The sequence below is a fragment of the Strongylocentrotus purpuratus genome, unplaced genomic scaffold (assembly GCF_000002235.5).
Source record: "Strongylocentrotus purpuratus isolate Spur 01 unplaced genomic scaffold, Spur_5.0 spur5_contig_822, whole genome shotgun sequence".
Classification (NCBI taxonomy): domain Eukaryota; kingdom Metazoa; phylum Echinodermata; class Echinoidea; order Camarodonta; family Strongylocentrotidae; genus Strongylocentrotus; species Strongylocentrotus purpuratus.
The window spans coordinates 31,375-46,103 of NW_022145527.1; the positions used below are offsets into that span (position 1 = coordinate 31,375).

General features: G+C 38.2%; 1 protein-coding gene across 1 annotated transcript; it reads left to right on the forward strand.

Moving 5' to 3' along the window:
- The first annotated feature begins 967 nt into the window (after positions 1-967).
- On the forward strand, positions 968-11,149 carry LOC100892349. Its single transcript, XM_030981618.1, has 9 exons — positions 968-1,042; positions 1,752-2,417; positions 4,698-4,878; positions 5,508-5,626; positions 6,486-6,636; positions 7,398-7,556; positions 9,472-9,658; positions 10,226-10,341; positions 10,667-11,149. Exons 2-9 carry the CDS (start codon positions 1,837-1,839, stop codon positions 10,844-10,846), a joined length of 1,674 nt encoding a protein of 557 aa, XP_030837478.1. The 5' UTR covers positions 968-1,042; positions 1,752-1,836; the 3' UTR covers positions 10,847-11,149.
- The last annotated feature ends 3,580 nt before the right edge of the window (positions 11,150-14,729 follow it).

Below are 14,729 nucleotides of genomic sequence, written 5' to 3' on the forward strand. Positions count from 1 at the left end.
ATCACAGGCCCACAGGGCGACATGGCCGAGTTCAAGCCTCGGTAACTTTATTATAAATAATAATTTTCGCAAGAAATTTGCTCAGGTAAAACATCAGGAATTTAAACTTCCATATCTCTTTAAACAAAAGTAAAATTTCCACCATATTTTTTTTCTGATCGTTTTGAATAGGAACTTGATGTTTTTTAAAAAGGTTGATTCACACCTAAATAAGCGCATAGCTGACTGCTGCACAGTGACGTCATTCGCGTATCTCCGTTAAATGGGCGATCGACAGTGTACCATATTTCGTGCACATGTTCCTTACAACGTGTATGCTGCTATAGGCAAGTTAGTCGCACGCCTTCATTGCGCACCGTAGAAACTCGGGCGATGGAAGACGGCCGTTGTGTCTAATAAGCCATTGGTAACAGGGGGGCGGTAACTGGGCAGGGTACGGTACCGTACATATTTACCAACTAGCTAGCATGTGTAATGTGCAGTGATTTGCCGTGAAACCTGTTAGAAACTTCAAAAGTGTATACTAATATCAACGTTTTTCCGAAAAGTACTCCAAAAAAGAAAAGAAAATTGACACGACACAGGTAAGAAACATAACAAATTTTGGCGCTAGTGTAGCAAGGTATCCAAAATATAGCCTACTAAAACAGACCCCAAATTTTAGACCCCAAATTTCGTGTTTATCATTATCTCTAGGGTTAGGGTTAGGGTTAGGGTTAGGGTTAGGGTTAGGGTTAGGGCTAGGGTTAGGGTTCTAGGGTTAGGGTTAGGGTTAGGGTTAGGGTTAGAGACCACGAAATTTGGGGTCTAAAATTTGAGGTCTGTTTTAGTAGGCTATATTTTGGATACCTTGCTACACTAGCGCCCAAATTTTAATTCATAACCATTATTTGAACATTTAAAGAATAGATCTATTTACTTAATTTTGGGTAGACCCTAGATCTAGTCTATGTTTTATTAGTAGGGTGTCTCCTCGGGGTACCTCCACCTCCGGAGTTACGGGTCAAAGTCAGGATGTGATTGTGAGCAAGCGCCGGCTAGGGTAAAATATCGAAAAATGACCGTTTTTGCCGAGTTGTCCCAAAGCTAGACCCAAGGTCTGAGTTAGCCAGGATACAGTTGTGGTAGAACCTACATATAACTTTTATAAGTTATATTGACATGATTAATGTGATCACCTGATGATATTGTCTGAAAGTTGTGATCAGTCATTCTTTCTGTGAATGTGTGATTGTGATTGTGAATGCTATTCTACTTCTAGAATTTTTTTTGCATGATGACAAATGAGCATTGTCATTTGCATGCATGGCATGCCGTGCCGTTCAACCATTTTGTTACAGTGCGCGGACATTGTGCGTGTGAATCGTGTGTCATCAGGTTGCAAGATCAAGTTCATCCTAAATGTCACCTTTGCACGTTGGTAGTATGAGTATGACTAGAAATGAGGTGTTGAAAAGAAACCCTTTCACAAAGTGATCTCTTTTTTAGAACATAGGTCTACATGTATATTGATAGCAAACCTCTCTAGATGAAAGCAGAATAATCAGAGAGGCATAATGATGCACTTGGCTAGAAATGGCTACCCTAAAATGAATGCTTTTTACGCATCCACAAAAAATGTGTTTTGTAACTTAATTCTGTCTCCTAAAGGCTGGTAACACTGCAGATCTGCCTAAAGTTTAAACCAAGTTTAAACCAAGTTTTTATGTCTTGAAGTTGAAGTAAATTCTCTATGATTTGTCTTTCCACAGTCAGTTGTACGCTACTGACAGTGTTGATGCGCATAGTATATCCCAGGAAAAGTCGCAGCCAGCAGTATCATCACCTTCCTTCATCATGAAGACACTGTCCATCGCATTATGCATTTTGTTTGTTATGAAGGACTGCCATTCAACGTCCACCGATGATCTCGGACAACATGTAGTCGTACGCCAATCCCTCGCACCAGACAATCAAGTGGTCATCGCCTTTGATTCTTTGCTGTCTAAAGAGACCATCTCATCCCTTAGAAGCTTTGTCTTGAACCATGTGCGATGGGAGGTCAGAGGTCACGAATCTGAGCACTGTCCTTCAGACATTCAGAGAGGAGAGGGGGCGACAGACTGCCAGGATTCCGCAGCGTCCAACATTCCATGGATAGGGAAAATGGATCCCTTGTGGTTCTCACAAACACACACCTGGAAGAGGCTGGTCAAAGCGGTCAGCTACGCTACCAACGGAAGCGGCCCCGCCCTGTACCCGTATCACATTCGGTCTGAAGTGCTTCAGAGAGGGGACAACATTGCCCCTCAAGCCGTTACATCATCACCGTACTCCAGAGAGTATGCCTTCCGAATCTTCCTGGTTCCTGAGTGGCGGATGGACGATTACGGAGATATGTCCTTCTACGTCCCATCACTACAGAACAGAACAAAAGGGTAAGACCAGGGGGGCGTTTCACAAAACTTGCCATCAGTGACAAATGACAATTGTTGTTATAACCCATAGGAAAGTGAAAAGTATGCCGCAGACCTGCCGCAGACCTGCCGCAGATCTGCCGCAGACCTGCCGCAGACTTTTAGTCTGCGGCAAAGAGTATGCCGAAGTATGCGGCAGAAAGAAATTTTGCTGCAGACTTGCCGCATACCAGTATGCCACAGGAACAGTCTGCGGCAGATCTGCGGCAGGATGAAATTTTGCTGCAGACTTGCCGCATACTAGTATGCCACAGGAACAGTCTGCGGCAGATCTGCGGCAGGATGAAACTTTGCTCCAGACTTGCCGCATACTAGTATGCCACAGGAACAGTCTGCGGCAGATTTGCGGCAGGATGAAATTTTGCTGCAGACTTGCCGCATACTAGTATGCCACAGGAACAGTCTGCGGCAGATCTGCGGCAGGATGAAATTTTGCTGCAGACTTGCTGCATACTAGTATGCCACAGGAACAGTCTGCGGCAGATCTGCGGCAGGATGAAACTTTGCTCCAGACTTGCCGCATACTAGTATGCCACAGGAACAGTCTGCGGCAGATCTGCGGCAGGGCGAAACTTTGCTCCAGACTTGCCGCATACCAGTACGCCACAGGAACAGTCTGCGGCAGGTCTGCCACAGGAAATCCCATTAAAGTCTAATAGGGCCAATTGAAACCAATCATCTCATGCATATTCATTATTACTTTACACGTGTGACAGAAAAATACATTTATCATGATTTGTTAAGCAAATTAAGACAATGCACATCATTTTTGTGATTTCTATTTTCCTTTTGCCATTATTAACCAATAGATTATTTTGTCTGATCATGTTACAATTACATTCACGTTTAAGCAATAGATATATTGATTACTAACCAAGAAACTATGATTACTAACCAAGAAACAATATACATATTTAGTATATATATGTGTACGAGCCTGTGTCACTTTAATTGTTACTCTTGAATACACTTCAAATGATCAATGTGATGAAGTTAATACAATTGAGAATAGAAGATACCTAATTGGTAATATCGATATATATTGGTATTACCTAATTGGTAATATCGATATTGCCAATATCGATTATGAAGTATCAATCAGTTTATCACTGGTTCTTCTACATGCACACTTTATTGCCACGTACTGGATATGAAAGAGTATGCGGCAGGTCTGCAGCAGGTCTATATGCCTGCCGCATACTCCTGCGGCAGACTTGCCGCAGATCTGCAGCAGACCTGCCGCAGACAGTCATCTTTTTCACATGCAAATTAGTTTTGCCGCAGACTTGCCGCAGACTTGCCGCATACTCTTTCAGTATGATGAAGAGTCTGCGGCAGGTCTGCCGCAGACTTGCTGCAGACCTGCCGCATACTCTTTCAGTATGATGAAGAGTCTGCGGCAGACCTGCCGCAGACTTGCTGCAGACTCTTCATCATACTCTTTCAGTATGATGAAGAGTCTGCGGCAGGTCTGCAGCAAGTCTGCGGCAGACCTGCCGCAGACTCTTCATCATACTGAAAGAGTATGCGGCAAGTCTGCGGCAGACCTGCCGCAGACTCTTCATCATACTGAAAGAGTATGCGGCAAGTCTGTGGCAGACCTGCCGCAGACTCTTCATCATACTGAAAGAGTATGCGGCAGGTCTGCAGCAAGTCTGCGGCAAAACTAATTTGCATGTGAAAAAGATGACTGTCTGCGGCAGGTCTGCTGCAGATCTGCGGCAAGTCTGCCGCAGGAGTATGCGGCAGGCTCATTTCTTTCCTATGGGAAGCTACTGAAATCCTTGCTTCTGATTGGACATCAGCAGATTTGTCACTGATTTTTGTCATTTGTCATTGAAATAAGGCTTTGTGAAACGCCCCCCAGTTTACAAAGTAGATGGAAGATCATTCCCCAAAACAATCTCAAGCGAAATAATTGATTTGAGGAAGGGAGGGGATACTGTCAATACCAATTCATGGATTTAATATTTGTTCTTTCAGTATGAATAAATAAATCAAACTTAAATGAATATTGATTAGTGGACACGGTCTCGGACAAAGTACTGTAGGCTGTATGATATATTGCCTTTTCTTTTTTGTTAATTCTCCTATATACTCAAAGTACCTCGAGAATTGCTGTAGACCTATCCTTCGGCAATGGAAAATGTTGTATTAACAGGGTATGCTGAAGTGATGCATGGTATATTCTTATGACTTAAATTTTTTCCAATAAATGCAGCAATTCTTTTTTTTTGCCAGATCAAAGTATGACATTGCCCTCACAGTGAGACCCCACCCCGGCCGTGTGGTACTCTGGGATGCGTCTATACCAACCCTCTATCGTCCCCCGTCCATGGGGTACTTGGATAAGCTGCCCAGTGTATCTGTACTGCTCACATCCTCCAAAGAGAAATTTGAGGCTGCTACCAAAGATTGGAAGGTAGATATGGTTTACTCAGGGTTATGTTTATTATTAAAGGACAAGTCCACTCCAAAAAAACTTACTTTCAATAGAAGCAGAAAAATTGGATAACTAATAATAAGGTTATGAATTTTTGAAAAAGTACGGAACAGTGGAAATCACTACACAAATTGCCAATTTGGATATCAGTTTGTGACGTCATTGCTTCACTATTTATCAATTGCTTTATATTTTTGTATCCATTAATTTCCCTTTTTATCCCCCGAAACCTGATTTCCTGATGTCTTTGGCCAAGTTACATGTATATGATTTGTATCATATTGCGTGCATGACATTTCACAAACTCTTTTATGAACTTTAAATAATTGATACGATTCTAAATATTATATATTCATAAACTTTGATTCTTATATAGAGTCTAAATAGTTTATGAAAATTCAAATTTTTCATGATTTAACTGAAAAAATAACTCTATAATAGTGCATCCACACCAAAACACATTATTATCAATATAACATGGATGCTATTGTGAGGAAATAATTTTCTTAGAGAGAAAATTTTTCCTACTTTCATACAAATTAACTTCTAACAAAGATTGGATTGCCCTTTAAGTCATGTAATGAGGTTTCTTTGTTTTCTTTCAACAGGATTGGTATGATCAGAAGACACTACTGGTACAGCAGTCCTTTCCACAGCTAACGGACCCTATCGGACAGCTCGATCTAGAAAACCATCTTACCAGACAATTTACTGACAGTAATGACAGGTTAGTATCGCGGCGAGTCTAGGCACTTTATCCTGTAATTTACCAATATTCTTAATCTTTTACATGTAGATTGCTTTAAAATGCCCTCAATACTTGTTCAGTTTTCAATATATTTTAATTTATTATCAATGTGCTTTTACGCCATGTTCTTTTTACTCTGTAATTTGAACAACTTCAGTTATTTAGCTGCATATTCTATGTTTATCTCAATAAACCAATAAATTACGATGCCAAACTCATCTTTTCGGAGTAGCTTACCAGATCTACTTGCATTTTGAATTTGTCTCACTTTTGTTATTTTCATGAACCTACTTTTCTTTTGCACCATGAGCACATTATTCATGAGGAGTTAGTGCATTATAGATATATATACATGATAAAAAAATAATATGATATATATGATAACATCATAAGTTTCAGTATACCTATAAAGTTGACAGCACCACTGGAGCTTCGATCAGACCAACCTACAAAGAAAATTACACTTTCAATGTAATTTTTTGATACTGGTAGTCTAATCTTGGTAACGTATGGACGAATGATTGAATGCATGGCAGTATCAGGAAGTGGTGGGGAAAGTATGGATTGCAGCTCACTCGATTTGTTGAGAACCAACCTTTGGGCAACCACCACCTCATATAGGCACCTGCCACATCATATTCGAGCAGTGAAGTGTATATTTGATGGTTTCTTGGTATCTTTTATAGCATTTTAGATTAGGAAAAAGGATGCGACAACTTTTAAAAACAAAGTAAAGACAACATTTTGACAAGTACCTTCACCCCCACCCCCTCCCCTCCACACACACATACGATTCAGATTCACAATTCAGCTTGTTTGTGTCATGTTGTCTTTATAGGAAGGTGAATATCTACGATGATGTCTTTGAGGAAGGTCATCTAGAGGCACTTCGGTCGTACCTGGTGTCCTATCCAGCCTCCACTAATCATGGCTATGACCTAGAGCCATATGAGCTGTCTGACAACATAGTATGGATTAAGACCTTTGATGTAAGTCCAGGGGGGTGTTTCACAAAATTTGCCATCAGTGACAAATGACAATCGTTGTTATAAGCTACTGAAATCCTTGCTTCTGATTGGTTATCAGCAGATTTGTCACTGATATTTGTCATTTGTCATTGAAAAAAGGCTTTGTAAAATGGGTCCCAGGTGTTCGCTACATTCAATGAACAGGATAAGTACATTTGTCAATCGGTCACACAGACGAGACTGACAACATACCTCAACAGACCAAACTAAAATTTACCACCCATATTTTCATTAGATTTCATCAGATGTACGTGCTGTGGACAGCTTTTCGTTTTCCAGATGGTAGTTTTTATTGATTAATGTTTTACCTGACTGCTAAGAGAAAACATGTACATGCTTGTAAGTAAGCAACCAGGGGACCGATGGCTTTGAGTCCTCTCCGAGGGACTTGGTAATGAGGATTAATGCCTTAACAAAGGGCATAAGTGCATTGACATGGTTTCCATTACGGGACCTCTCGGTTACGAGACCACTGATCTACCGTTAAGCCATTGCGCCAGAGGGTAGTGCCTGGGAATCGTTTAGCTGTTCGATAGGTAGTTACTTTTTTCTAAATTGAACGTCATAAAGAAACATTGTATTATAACAAAACGTATACTAGAGCACAGTTTTAAAAAAAAATAACTACCAATCGTATAGCTATACAATAAATTATGTTACTGTGAATGCAGGGGAAGCTCACCCAATGTATGTTCTTCATTTTTTCTCCTTCTTTTTCACAGGCCTTTGAGTTTCCGAAGAGTAGTGCTTGGGAGGTCTTCTCTCAGGTAGCTACTCATGCCACGGGAGGGCAGAGGACCTGGTATCCTTACGATGTCGCTCTTAACGTTGTCCGCTCTGGAGATCATGCAAGAGTTCATGAAGACTGTGAAACATGGGAGGTACGGAATTCATTGGGGGAAGGGTTTATGAAGGCCGAATATTGCAAAATTGCAAGTGTTCTATAAGTGCAGAGCTGCCAACCAGTACGATTTAATCCTATTTTGAACGATTTTTAAAAGTAAATACGTAAATACGACAGTACGATTTTCCTAAAACACACAACACCAATTTTTATGCCTCCGTTACGAAGTAGCTGGAGGCATTATGTTTTGGGGTTGTCCGTCCGTCCGTTAAATTCTATTAAACATTAGTGATATGTAAATGTCCATGTATAACTCTTTTCACACACATATATGTATATGTGGTTTAAATCTTACATCACTGGACGATACCAACAAGTGATCATCGATGGCTCACGATCCGATCCTACTCTGCTTAGGTGGGGGGTGCCACAAGGCTCCGTCGTCGGCCCTGTACTTTTTACATGTTATTCGACACCCTTAGAGGACATCATTCATTCCCACGGTCTCTCCTCGATGATATATGCCGACGACACCCAACTATATATTACTGTTAAGTCTGGACAAATTCTTCAAATGTTGCAGAAACTGGAAGATTGTCTACATGCCATTCGCTCCTGGTTGACTGAAAACTTTCTTCTCTTGAACGACAACAAGATGGAAGTGCTCCACCTGTTTTCTCACCGAAGAAGAAATACAATAGAACTCCCTCCGATTCAAATAACAAATGGTTCTGTAAATTCCTCCAAAACAGTTGTTAACTTAGGTGTCACATTTGATCAAAACCTTTCAATGCGCCCCCATGTAAATAGTATCTGTCGTAAAGCATCCTTCGCCCTGAGAAAAATTGGTAAAATTCGTAAATTCCTTTCCAAGTCATCCACTGAAATCCTCGTCCACGCATTTATCAGTTCACTCCTTGACAGTTGTAATAGCTTGCTCCATGGAATTCCGGAAAAAGATATGGCCAAGCTGCAAAGAATCCAGAACTCTGCAGCACGTCTAGTGTCTCTCACCAAAAAACATGACCATATTACACCAACCCTTAAACAATTGCATTGGCTCCCCATTCAATTTCGCGTCCAGTTCAAAGTTCTTCTTTTAACCTTCAAGTCTCTTCATGGTCATGCCCCATATTATCTTTCTGAACTGATTCAATTATACACACCCAATAGGCCCCTTCGTTCTGCAAATCAAACTCTCTTGACCGTTAAAAAAGCAAAAACAAAATACTTTGGTGATAGGTCCTTTTCATGCTCTGCTCCACGTCTGTGGAATTCTCTCCCAGCCTCCATTCGTTCCATCTCTGATATTACTTTGTTTCGATCAAAATTAAAAACCTACCTAATGGAAAATGCATATTCTACCTAGCTCTTAAATTGTTACCTAGTTCTTAAATTGTTACCTAGTTCTTATATTGTTACCTTACCTTGTTATCATATGTTTCATAATTTCACTTTCATTCATTTGTTTTCTTGTCATTACTCTGTTAAGTTTTAATTGTATCAATATTGTAAAGCGCTTTGATATAAATGTTTTATGAAAAGCGCTATATAAGTAAAAGTTATTATTATTATTATTTGTTCATACACAGACATGTAATTAAGAAGCATCTTAAATCCTATTTTTGTTACGTTTTAATTCATTGATTTATTTCATTTGTTTTGTAAAGCGCTTTGATCAGTTCTTAATTGGATATAGCGCTATAAAAGAAACAATTTATTATTATTATTATTAAAACACAACTTTATTTGTCAACTAAACAAGATTAGTTAATTTTTTTAAAAGGTGTGTTTAAATGCAACTTATTTTTTATATGGCCCTGGACTGTTTTAAACCTTCACTTCCTTTGTACATGTACTTCAAAAGTGATGAATTTTCAGAATTGTGGTTAAGATTCCTCAAACAGCCCTTATGAAGTTGAAAGTAACCTTTGAAATCTTCTTCACTACAGGATGAATATACAATGGTGCTGTACATAAATCCAGATCTCGGACCAGGGGACTATGGCGAAACCATCTTCTATAACACCAAACCCCATGACGCCTTCTCCAGAAAGCTTTATGAGGGCATCAGCAGGCACGATCATGATGCCTTTGCCGCTGTAAATCCAAAATATGGACGCCTGGTCATTTTTAATGGTGAGCAAATAGGAGATCCAATCATTAAAGAAAACAACTCTAAAATAAAGTAGAAATATCAGAGAAGCAGACTGGTTAAGTTTGAAAGTTGTAATCACTATATGTATGTGAACTTCAAAAAGGCTGACTCGGTAATGTCTCTGTCATGGAATTGGCGGACAACTTTCCCAATTGCTCCAATGCTCAAAATGACTAGAATTACATTTTTGTTTAAAGGTACGACACAGGAGTGTGATTTATTTCAAACTTTCCACAATCTGTTTCTTAATTTTCTTTTCTACATTGATTGCATACATATTCTTTTACAATGCAATCTCATGCATACTACTCAACTTTATCTTTAAAGTCCATCTGTACTAGTTGACTAGGAGGGATCAGACCACCCAGGAAGGTCAGTGACAGGTGGCTATCTCATCAACTCAGCTCTCAATTAATATAAGAAAAAGAGGATCATGGGGGACCAATGGTCACCGAGTAGGCATTGTTTTTTATATAGAGGGAGCAAGTAGTTACAAGTAGTACAGTGGGCCTTTAATATTTACGAGAATCCAACCTTTCCTTTGACAGGACTCATTCCACACTCGGCAAAACCCCCTAGTACAGGGTACACCAAGCCAAGGTATTCATTCGCAGTTAAGGTGGCGATAGACAGAAAGACAGCCATCATGAAGAAGCTGCGTGAGGTATGTAGTCGTTTAAGTGGTTTAGGCACTTGACTTGAAATTCAAAGGTGGTGGTTCGATCCCTGATACGGCACTAATGTCCTTTGGCAAGGTATTGATCTCCATTTGCCACACTCGACCCGGTTGAGTTAAATGGGTACCTGGCAGGAATTAATCCCTTGAAATGCTAGAGCGCTCTTTTAAATTTGACACTCACTTTTTTCATTATCTCACAAAAAAAATATATTATGTGTGGCGCCCTCTATACCATAACTCAACTATCCCTTGAATCCATATTGACTGATGTCTTAAATCACCTGCATCCTTTTCACCTTTGACCTTGTAGGTTATAGAAGACCACAGCACACCCGACGAAGACTTGCTTGAAGAGATTCAGGAGGCGACCTTTAACAGAGCGGAGCTTGGCAGGTCTGAAGAATGGCTGGAGAGGAAGTACAGGGGCTTGCAGCATCTGGTCAAAGAAGACAAGGCGAGGACCCTACAGAGAATACGTGAAGCATTGTAGGCTAACCTGTTCAAAGTTTACAGTTTTCCAAATGTCTAATGAATAAGCATTCAGTAGTAATCTTTTACTCTTACATTCTTTAAACCATCGCGTACTGGAACCGGCTGGTCTCTGTACAGGGGCTTGCAGGATCAGGTCAAAGAAGAAAGAGGGAGGACCCTACAGAGATTACGTGAAGCATTGTAGACTCATCTGCTCCGCAAACTTTACAGTTTTCCAAATGTCTAAACGAATAAGCATTCAGCATTAATCTTTTACTCTTACGTTCTTTAAAGGCATCGTTAAACAATAGGGACTTTTAGATTTGCGTGGACTGATACGTGTGACGTCTATTCAAGGCAGTGCATTAAAAGGACGTCGACCGTAGCAATCCCCATTGTCTTCAAATCTAAAAGTCCCTAATGTTAAATCTGAAATGCATGGCTCTACGTGTTATCAGTGTTTGTGATATGGTCACATTCTCAAGAAACATAAATTGGGACAAAGTAGTTTTTCAAATACCGGTACTTAATAAATTACAAAACTTGGTAAGGGTATGAAAAATTTAGTTGTTAACTGTATATATTACACGTATGTATAAATCTTAGCATTCTGCATCAAGAGATAAATTACAAACATCATGACAAGGTGACACTGTACTGCTATGGGAGAAGTTAGTGTTCAGTCTGGTAAAGATAATTTGTGAGTCTTCTCATCCTTTATCCCAGTGCGAATGAATATTACAGTAAAAGCATGATAATAATCATTCTTAATCTTAAAGTTACTCACACACTTCCAGGGTGGGATGATAGCCAGTACAAAATTTGATCAAAATTCTGATGCTACATGTTTTTGTTGTCTTATGTATACCATAAACACATCTGACCAGTGCCTTTCATTGGTTATGGTTTTTCAGCAAAGGAGGATTATCAATTGTTATAATTCTCATGTTCTTAAACATGATAAGGCACGATTGTTTTTATGTACTTCATCACGAGCCATACAGAAGAACTGCTTTATGCTTTTATTGGCATTTTTTTAATACTATAGTGTGAATCTTTTTATCATTAAAAAAAAATCTATTGTTGGTTTGTTTTTGGCCCTGTAACAAAATAGAAGTTAACAATTGAATGCTATTTTACGATTAATCATGATTTACACTCAGTTGACTGGACAGTCGATCAATCAATTGTACGATGAATTGCCAAGCTTTGAGTTGCAGGGCCCAGGTTGTATCTATCTTTTAAAATGTTATTTATTAATATATGCCTTTGTAAATTGTAAACATATAATCTTGATTACAACTTCAACTGCATTTCAGGTAAAATGATGTGTGCAAAAACATGATTTTGATGGAAATGATTAACCATTAATGATTTGATTTGATTTCATGACCAGTACTCAACATGATTTTGTTACAAGATTAAGTGTAAATTACATTCCATTAATTCACTGTGACAAAATAGCATTTATATTTGTGTACCTTCATGAAAACTTACATATAAAATATGTACAATGTTTGAAAGGAAGTACGTACTAAGAAAACCAGTTGTATACTGTTTGTGAGTGGATGGCTCAGAAACCACCAATATTTTTCACATTTAACAGTAGACAAAATAGTTATTTCTTCATAATATACCCATGGATTTTATTTATTGCTCATAATAGAACATGAAATATAAAACAGTTCTGCTGTCTAGAATAAACTATAAGGTCTGTATTAATACCAATTCAGACACACCTGGCCCTGGGTCTAAGGTCACGTTTAACAAAGGAAAACTTAGACCTCAAACTAACTTTCTTTGTTAAATCCAATTTTGAACAAAAGCTTAACCCCAGAATCGAGTCTAAATTTGAGTAGAATATAGATATTTGTGTTGCCTAACAGTGGTAAGCTTCAAATTTTTCATATGAGAAAGATAGGAAACATAGAAAATGAATTTCAGTGATTTATTAGTGGTTTTTGAGCCGCCAAGCCACATTTTGTAAGGTTTACCTCCAGTACTTGTAAACTCAATTTTTTGTTAACTGGAACTCAGCCAATACTGAAACAAAAGGTATAAAACTAAAGGTACCACTTAATTTTGAAAAGCTAAACTTGCTATAATTTCGTGATATCCAGGAATACAAATTACAGTAATTCTGAAGTACCTGTACATGTATTTTGCAGATACATGTGACTTTATGTATGAATTTTTTTCTTCTTCTACTTTGTGAATTCTGGCTATCCATAAAAGGTACCTCGTAACAACTCTTTGAAACTGCAATGTGATTAAAACCATAATTGACATTTAACAGGACTGAATTTTAATGTATACAAATGGTGGAATGTTCATTGTTTGTCCAATACATTTCACAGTATTGCCATTTCTTGCAAATAAAATCTCACTCTGTACTATCTGTAGAGTCGACGTACCAAGGGTTGTACGAGTCTGGTAGGTACTATCGACCATTTTAAAAGATACATAGAAAAATTAGTCAGATGGTTGGGGAAAAAAGATTTGGCTTTTGGATGAAACATCTTAACTGAAATCCTTTGTTTAATATTTTTTTTTAATAGTTTACATTCTATATCAAATTACAGATTTACATAAATGTCAGTACACATATACATGTATTTATACTGCAGTATCTAAAGATCAATTACTTTCTACTTAGTAGACATTGATCGTTTTCGTTAAAACTTTCAGGAATGCACAAGTCTGATATTCCACAACAGATTGACAAATCAACTTCAATACCATCAACTCAGAATTGTGAATACCTGTACTACATTTTAATTACACTAGAAACTAACAGTACTATGATAACTGTTGATTATTGTTTATGTTTATCATGTAAGCATTCTATTTTCTACTTTAAGACTTTCATTTTGTATGAACTATCAATGTATTTTATATATTTCTGAAATTATATTTTGTGATATGTGGGTTCCGTGCTAAAGATGATTATAGTGGGTATTGTACATTTCTAATTTGATTAAGTGTATTGGTTAATATCTTGGTGACTATGTTTATCTGGAATAAAAGCTAACAGGTGCCTTTATTATAGATCCATGTATGTCAAGGTGTATTATGTTATTGTTATCACCGTGTGTGTAATGGATATACCAGAGAAAGGTATGTGCATGTACAGTGTACATGTGGTGGAAACATTTTGATGCTTTTTATCAATTACAGCTCACTACAGATACAACTGGAATTGAACTAAATTGTACACATAGGGAGGTTGAGAGCAAACATCTATTTTCCTTTGGGTAGACTTATTCCAATTATACTCCTAGAATATTTTTGCAATTTGAAATGGTTAAATTTTAGATAAACTGAATATGTGTGGGACACAGATTCAGAAAAATAACCCCCAAAATAAAACATAAAGCAGTATGAAGACAAAAAACAACCAACAAACACTGCCCCATTCCAACCCAATGGTTATAACCCGACCGTTTTAGATTTTGATGAAACTTGGTGTACTTGGCGAGTGTGATCTCACAGCACCACATCTCAAATTTTAGTTCAATCGGGAGAGGGGATTGGGAGATCATTATCACCATCAACGTCCTCATCAAAGAACAGACCATCAACACTCGTCATCATTACCATCACCACCCCTATTATCAGATTAAAACTTTAAAGCCAGCTTTCTGTAATTCAAATCCCAACAGAAGATATCTATACTGATGCAAGCTATCTTGTAAAAAAATAAATGTCTCTTTATTTCTTCAGCTAGGAGTACATCTCCTGTGGCAAAGTACACGAAACAAAACTTCTAGAAAAGGATCCTGATGTGTCGTATCTTAAACTAAACTAAATGTAAAATATGTATATCTCTATTCTATTTGTACTTCAGTTTACAATATCTAAACTAATAGTTATAAAAAGTCACACTCATATCATGAATATAC

What these genes read in the sequence shown, in the direction of transcription:
- LOC100892349 (XM_030981618.1), top strand. Translation starts at nt 1,837, where the DNA reads ATGAAGACACTGTCCATCGCATTATGCATTTTGTTTGTTATGAAGGAC. An exon ending in CTACAGAACAGAACAAAAGG is followed by an intron (nt 2,418 to 4,697) that starts GTAAGACCAGGG and finishes TTTTTTTGCCAG; the next exon opens with ATCAAAGTATGACATTGCCC. An exon ending in AAGACTGTGAAACATGGGAG is followed by an intron (nt 7,557 to 9,471) that starts GTACGGAATTCA and finishes TCTTCACTACAG; the next exon opens with GATGAATATACAATGGTGCT.